General features: G+C 45.0%; 1 protein-coding gene across 1 annotated transcript in view; it reads left to right on the forward strand.

Moving 5' to 3' along the window:
* The window catches only part of AGBL1 (ATP/GTP binding protein like 1), a 345,924-nt gene that overhangs the window by 276,783 nt on the left and 60,749 nt on the right, over window positions 1-8,392 (forward strand). The window contains exon 18 of the mRNA XM_019503815.1: window positions 7,643-7,774. Coding sequence (XP_019359360.1) covers window positions 7,643-7,774 — 132 coding nt within the window. The remainder of the gene's footprint in view (window positions 1-7,642; window positions 7,775-8,392) is intronic.

Genomic DNA, 8,392 nt, shown 5'->3' on the forward strand with positions numbered 1-8,392 from the left:
GAGGGTGATCCAGGCTGACCTTGACAGGCTCAGGAAATAGGCGGATGAGAACCTGATGGTGTTTAACTCTGTAAAATGCAAGGTTCTCCACCTTGGGAAGAAAAACCCGTAACATGCTTGTAGGCTCAGCAGTGCTACACTGGATAGCACTATGGATGAACAGGACTTGGGGGTCATCATTGACCACAAGATGAACATGAGCCTTCAGTGTGATTCTGCAGCTAGTAAAGTGAGCAAAACATTGGTTTGCATCCATAGATGCTTCTCAAGCAAATCCCAGGACATCATTCTCCCATTGTACTCGGCCTTGGTGAGGCCACAACTGGAGTACTGCGTCCAGTTTTGGGCTCCACAATTCAAAAAGGATGTGGAGAAGCTTGAGAGAGTGCAGAGGAAAACCATGCACATGATCAGAGGTCAGGAAAACAGACCTTATGATGAGAGTCTGAGAGCTATGGGACTCTTCAGCCGGGAATAGCGCAGGCTCAGGGATGATCTGGTGGCTGCCTATAAGTTTATCCGGGGTGCTCACCAGGATCTGGAAGAACGTCTGTTCACCAGAGCGCCCCAAGGGATGACAAGGTCAAATGTTCACAAACTGCTTCATGACTGTTTCAGGCTGGACATAAGGAAGAACTTCTTTACTGTCTGAGCCCCCAAGGTCTGGAATAAAGTGCTGCCAGAGGTGGTTCAAGCACCTACTTTGAACGCCTTCAAGAGAAATTTGGATGTTTATCTTGCTGGGATCCTATGACCCCAGCTGACTTCTTGCCCCTGGGGCGGGGGGCTGGACTCAATGATCTTCTGAGGTCCCTTCCAGGCCTAATGTCTATGAAATCTATGAAGATGAATATGAGCCATGAATGTGATGCTGTGGCTGGCAAAGCTAACCAAACTCTGGCATGCATCCACCAATGCATCTTAAGCAAAACCAGGGAAGTTATCCTCCCGCTTTACTCAGACCTGGTGAAACTGCAGCTGGGGTACTGCATTTAGTATTGGAGAGCCAGAGGCGAGCCACTCATACGACCCGAGGCCTGCAGGGAAGGCCATACGAGGAGAGGCTGAGGGACTTGGGATTCTTCAATCTGGGGAAGAGAAGGCTCAGGGGGAACTTGGTAGCAGCCTACAATTACATAAGAGGGGTCTATCAGGACCTGGAAGAACACCTGTTCACCAGAGCTCCCCAAGGGATAACAAGGTCTAACAGCCATAAACTCCAGGAAGTCCAATTTAGACTGGATATAAGAAAAAGGTTCTTTACTGTCCGTGTGTCTAGGGTCTGGAACAAACTCCACCCAGAGGTGATGCAAGCACCTACTCTGGATTCCTTCAAAAAACAGGTGGATATATTTCTTGCTGGGGTCACTTGATCACAGCTGACTTCCTGCTTATGGTGTGGGGGCTGGACCTGATGATCTCTTGAGTTCCCTTCCAGCCTTTAATGTCTATGAAATCTATGAAATCTATATCTTAGACATTATAGTACCTTTCAGCCCAAAGGACTTCAGAAGTTAAATGCAAGTGCCACTGCATGAATGTTCAAGTCCCATCCCTGCCCCCTCACAAAGGGAGAGTGCCAAATAGATGGGAGGACACAACTGTGGTGAGGGAGCCAAAGCAAACACCATCTCTAAGAAAAAGTCCTCCAGGTCTTTAAGATCTGCATAGCGGGGTCAGGTCTTTGGCAATGTCATGTAAAAAAAAAACCTTAGCAGTATTTTAACCAAAGACTTGGTTAACCCCAAGAGATTTCAACCAGGGAATGTAGATGTTCAAACGTGTGTTATCTGCTATAATCTAGTCCCTCTGGCTATACAGTTACTGCTGGTTGTAAGGGCATGGCTTTGACTCATCAGTTATACCTCAAATATAGTGCACTAATACTCCCAGAATGAACAGTTGGAGAGGGACAATAGGTTTGTGACCGAATACTGCTCCATACCCAGGTCTGTTAAAGAACCTCTCCATGAGCTAGGCAGAGTCTCTCAGTATCTCTGAGCTTGGGCTGGCAATCTGTGAAATGGGGGCAAGGATAGTCTCTTTCTCTTACCCTTTTGCTGGGTACTTCACTTTTTAGGACAGAAGCTGCAAGTGTTGCTCAATGGGGACATGCTCTCCTTTTGAGGGGCTTTAGGTGCTAGAAATAACAATGCAGAGTCAGCACCAGGACAGTAAGCATTTTCCTGTTGTTTCAGCACTCCTGTCTCAGTATGTCCTGTGCAGAGTTTCCTGCTGCCCCAAGCTGGGGAATGATCTCTGTTCTAGGGTTGCTGATTTTTTTTTTTTTTCCATGGATATGAAGTGTAGGTGTGCCTGTGTACCCAGATAACAAGCAATGAAAACTGGGTTGATTTTTCTCAACATTTCCCCCATTTTCCCATACTTTGTTTGGTCAGTTTTGGTTTTCCTCTTTATTTCACTAAAAATACCCTAGAAATCTATTTTTATTGGTCACCTTAGGCATATGGGTTTTTTTTCAGAGGGAGAAAAAGTCTCAGAGTTAGAAATTCCATTTTTTGGAAATGATAACAATGGATAAAAATAACATAGTAGAAACATTTTGGAAATGGGTAGAATAAAGCCATCTTTTAAAATCATTGTGAAAGTGGTCTTCATTTTCAGGAGGGGAAAAAAGAGATTTTGGGGGAGTGGGTCCTTTTTTATCTGCTGATCGGTGTTCGAATGGTAGGAAACTCATGTTTCACTCTCTGCTATGCAGCCAGGATAAACTTAAGTAATGGAAAGGCCTTTTCACCCCTGGCCCCAGAACTCTTTTCCCCCACTTCTGTAATTAAAGTTGAGATTCTCAGGTAATAAACTAACTCAAGCCAAAGGGACTCTAACATAAACACCAAATGCCAAGAGCTTCATGATAAAATAAGGCGAGTTGGCAATCCTGAGACTGCTACAAGCTTGCAGCTTGCACTGCAATAATTTTTTGTTGGGAGGGATGCTTCACTGACTCTGTTAGTGTCTGAGCTACAAGAGTGGATTAGAAGGGAAGCTGGTTGCTTGTGGATGCCAGGTTGATTGAATATTGCCCCATGAAGCCTCAGGAAGAGTTTTGCTGCTTTGCTGTCAGGCTACAGGTTACAGCACAGGGATTCTTTCCAGGCTGAACAGTGAAGAAGTTCCCCTGTAATGCAAGTTACAGTGGCACTGACCCTGCTCCCATTGAAACCAATGGCAACCCAACAAAATAAGGCCCCGGAAGCAGACACTGCAGATAATCCTTCAGCAATCGGTGTTAGTGGTAATCCTACCCTGATGCTGGTGGGTAGGACTGGATCAGCCAATAGGCCCATTTCAGCCCTGTTATTTAGGAATAATCTGCAGGTTTTTCTAGGTGCAAAATTATAGAGCTGGGACTGAGCAGGCCATCTGGTTGTCTGACTAGCTGATCATCCCTGGGTGCTTTCTGATATGTAAAATTATATTTTAGGCAGATAATATATGTGCTTTTTGCATGTTAGTAATGAGCTAAATTGGCAGGTAATTGATACCCAATTGAGCTGGGAGTTCTGCCTCGAAATAGGGCTGAAGCTATAAAATCCTTTTTGATATTCATTGGCATAAATTCCACATAGTACCTGTGCTTAACCTCTAAAGTCTGACTGGATGTTGCTCATAGCTTAGATGAAACGCTAGCTGGAAAAATGTGCATCTGTCATTAAAAGAGCTGGAGAACGCTGGCATTCAGAAGGGGTGATTATAGGGTAATTGCACACATTCCAGACAGAGTTATTTCACTGTACAGTTCTGCAAAGACATGAACATTGAGTCTCCAGGGTTTGTGCAGTCCTGGGTGTGTTTAATTGGAAACGCTGCCCCTTGTGGATTTTCATCCTATTCCACAGCATTCATGCTCTCTGAGTCCTCCCCTCTCCTTCGCTGGTTAGTGGTGATGGTATAAATAATGCAGCACACTTGCTGTTGGGAAACAAACTGATCCCTGTGTATCAGGTCTTGGCAGTACAGTGCTGCAGAGACAAGGAAGTGTAGGAGAACAGCAGTGAGGTTTAGTAGTGGAGTGGGAAGAAGCTGCAGGGAGCAATTTAAGTTAACAAACTGCTAAGATAAACCGTTGGCTGAGGTGGCTGCATGCAGGATCCAAGGAAGTTAGTGCCCAACTCCCCTTGAAATAGGCTGCCTTAATATGGTGTCTATACAAGCGGTTCATGCTTTATTGTATGCTGTTCCCCTGCTCATGGTGATGCTTGTTGCTCTAAGGGTAAAGTTATGCATTACACTTACACCATACTAAGGGCACTTAAAACATGAGTGTCTGCACACTGCAACTTGCTAACTCATGCTGAGTGTCCTCTGAGCATCTCAAAGTTATGCCACTTCAGGCAAGGGTTAACTCTGGGCTATGCTACCTAGCTTGTATCTTCACTTTTCTCCATGGAGATAAAATTAGCAATTCGCACTCCTCCAGCATCCCAGGATGCACAGCTCCCAGCACCACCTTCTGTCCAGAGCAGAGATACAGCCCAGGTGTCCTGGCTTCTAGCCATACCCCTCCTGTCAGCCCTCTAGTGGCAAGTCAGAGCTGTGCAGAGAAGAAATGGTATTAACTCTTAACATGCACCTGCTCACAGGACCCAACTTTAACACTGGTTAACGTTCTAAAAATTGAGTATGGTCTAAGTGTAACACGTAACTTCACCCTTTAACTGCACCCTAAGTTCAGTTCTTTTGGGTGCTGACCACTTTAGGTCTGATCCAAATGTCGTTGAAGTTAAACACACAGATATATGAAGCTGGGGAACAGAACTTCATGGTCAGGGAGGCTAGGATCTAGAACCAACTTCCAAGAGAAGTGGTGCTGGCTTCTACCCTAGGGGTCTTTAAGAGGAGATTAGATGAACACCTTGCTGGGGTTGTTTGACCCCAGTAATCTTTCCTGCCATGGCAGGGGGTCAGACTAAATGATCTACTCAGGTCCCTTCCGACCCTAGAAACTATGAAACTTTCCTAGATGTGGACCATGCTGTTATCTGGAACAGGACTAAGAAAGAATAAGAGAAATACTAGTCATTCGTAATAGTTCATTCCAACAGTGCCAAGAAATCCTAACTGAGGATTACAGTCCATTCGTACTGGGTGCTGGATAGTCATGTAACAACGGCAGACCTTTCCCCAGAGATCATGCAAGCTAGGTAGTGGATGGGTTGCAACAGCTGGATGAAATAGGGTGTGGGAGTAGGTTGCAATAAAATGAATAGAATTTAGTTCAAAAGTGGAGGTTTGGGATTGTCAGGTGTCCAGCCAAGGCCAGAGAGTAAAGACCTTTAGGCTTCGCAGTAGAGCTGGGTTTGGAAGTGGATAAAGTGGTGAGCTTATGAAGTGTGACATGGAGATTTTCTCCTGCATGGGGTGGCTGGCAGCATAGAGGCATTCTTTGGAATAGTAAGCAGGCCGGCCTTTAAGCCTGGTCTAGCTGACATTGCAGGGAGAGTATCATGTGTTAATAATGCACCTCTAATGGGCTGCAGTTATTTTCTCTAAGCTCATTTGTCTTTGAGAAGAAAAAAAAAAAGATAAATTACCAGGTAAATATGCTAAAGGCAAAATCTTCACCCCTTGAAGTCAGTAGCAAAATTCCCCCAGTCTCATTTTACCCACTATCTCTACTTCTTCCCCTTTCCTCCTGCTCCCATCTGTCTCTATCTAATGAATGCATTCTAAAGCGCCTGTTCCACTGATATCTGAATGTTCTTCTTTGCTTCCTGATTAACTTATCAAAGGTGAATAATAGTTTTCTGGAGCATTGTTGCCTTCTGAGCCTTTTGCATTCTGGTTTTAAAAGAAACAGCTGCTCTTCTGGTGATATACCTGTCTTTTAATGGAGAAATTTCCAAATATTCCTCATGAAAACATGAAGAATATACGTAACAGTGCTGCCTATATTGACTTCCTATCTCTGCAAGCATCAAGATTGATTATTCTTCAAGGCCTGGGTCAATATTTACCTCTCGGATCAATAAATCCTGATTTTCATTTCTATAGGAGTCAATAGAAGCTTATAAAGACAATCTAAAGTTCCATTGAAAGTGAGAATATACTTAGCACCTGGTTTACACAAAGATTGACACTAGAGAGATGGATTAGACAGACAGACTAGAGGATGTGAAATGAGATTATTTGCCATGTAGATAGGTCAGGTCTTGTGCTTTGCTTTATAGGGGCAGATGTAGTGATGCAACCGTGTACAGTAACTACTCATGCTATGTTTTCTCACAAATTCTATAGCACAGATTTTGAATTTAAAGACACTACCTGATGATTAATTGCTTGGTAAAGTGCAGTTTTTAGTTCTCATGAGGATAAAAGTGAAGTTCAGAAGTAAAAAAAACCTGACAAATTGCCCTGTTATTATGTCATAATTTTCCCTGAACTTGTAGGTTCCTGAGTTATGATGGCATCTTTACAAAGGTGTCGTCTGTGCTGCAAATGGAGCCACAACAGTCCCCCCCCCCCGAATTCTCCACCATTACACGGATTGTCAGAGGTTAGGGACAGATTGCAACTTGGGAGGTAAATTACAATCAGCTGACAAGGTGTGGAGGGCACTGTGGGCATGTCTAAATCTGAGTAGCAAAAACAAATTGGAAAAATGTCATTGTTTAACAATTGATTGACCCTCTAGTATCACAAAACAGCCATTTCAAGAACCAGAAATCTTCTTGTGTTATGGAGCATGTTACACACACCTAGTATGTACTGCATGTGGAGTATGTTAGCTGCATGTAACACATTTGCACCACTGTCATCTAAGTTATAGGGTGTAGATCTACATGAGATGCTTCCTGCAGAGGAGACTAATTAGCTCCACAGTAAAGTCTCAGCGTCTACATGTGTGGATGTATTAGAGTACATTAAATTGGTACTATTCTACAGTGGCATTATTTAGTGAGCTGCAATTCACGTGTAGACACTGATGGAGCTGGTGGGGCACAAGGTTGCTTTAGTGCCGGGGCTACCTGCCAGCTAACCCTGCACTGAAGCACTGTCATGCCCCAACCAACCCCTCCTCAGCACGTTGAGCCATGCTGGAGCAGCCCCGGACTGGCAGGATGACCCCCAGACTCCCTGCCAGCTGGGGCTGCTCCAACCTGGCTCAATGTGTTGCAGTCCTGGGCACACATGTAAATGTGGTGCCTGGGAGCAATAAACTCAGGAGCAAACTGTGCCAGAGTTTATTCATTCACATGAATTGCATGTATAGATGTGCCCAGGAGATGTAAATGTGGAGCAAACCACTGATGTAACATCCCTACACCAATTCGAATCACTTTACACCAGTGTAAAGTTACCCCACAAACAACCTGCAGTAACTCTATCTCTGCATAATTTGCTCTGGTGCACATGTGTGTCTGCAGCTGTAATCAAGTTCAATCCACTATCCTGGGGTTGCTGCTTGCTCAAGCTGTTACCTGCTTCTCCACTGCCTACTAGTGGCAATGCATGGGGACAGCAGCCTACAGTCTGCTGCTCCACTATAAACTGGTCACCAGTCCACTCTGGAGTCCACTGTAATTTATGCTGCTGTGCAAACCAATGGAAATTACACTGATCTAAATGTTCCACGGGTCTTGACTCATAACCATTGCTTCCCCTTTTATATTGTCTCTAGGTTTTCTGTGACTACCATGGCCACTCCCAGAAGAAGAATGTGTTCCTCTATGGATGCAGCATCAAGGAGACGTTATGGCAGGCAGGCTGCACTGTTGACACAGCGGTGGTCACAGAGGATGTTGGCTACAGGGTAGGATTTCATGTTACAGTGTACACGTGCGCATGCACACACACGCACACAGAGTCTATTGGGGATTGGTCTTTTCCACAAAGTTTGGAACAAAGTGTGCTCTTCCCCACTGTCCAGAGAAATACAGAGCTGGTGGTTGGACCAAAGTGCATGCAGACAAGGAGACACATCACCTGTAAATGGAACCATGATGGAAATGCCACCTAACCAATGGCAACAGATATAGAATAATAGAATCATAGAAAATTAGGGTTGGAAGGGACCTCAGGAGGTCATCTAGTCCCACCCCCTGCTCAAAGCAGGACCATCCTCAGGAAGCTTGTCAGTGAGGCCCTAAGGGACCATGACTCCAGGGAGAAGGGAGTTCAGGAAGAGTGGTTGCTCCTCAAGGGAGCGATCCTCAGTGCACAAGCTAAATCTATTCCATCTCAGAGGAGAGGCAGCAAGAGGGCACAGCAGCCCCTCCTGGCTCTCCAGGGATCTAGCAGACCTCCTGAGGCTAAAAAGAAAGGCCTACAAAGGATGGAGGATGGGACTCACCTCCAAGGAGGAATATTCTGCACTGGTCCAGTCCTGCAGGGAGCAAACCAGGAAAGCCAAGGCTGCAACTGAACTCCA

Source organism: Gavialis gangeticus, unplaced genomic scaffold (assembly GCF_001723915.1).
Source record: "Gavialis gangeticus isolate Ggan-Ray unplaced genomic scaffold, GavGan_comp1, whole genome shotgun sequence".
Classification (NCBI taxonomy): domain Eukaryota; kingdom Metazoa; phylum Chordata; order Crocodylia; family Gavialidae; genus Gavialis; species Gavialis gangeticus.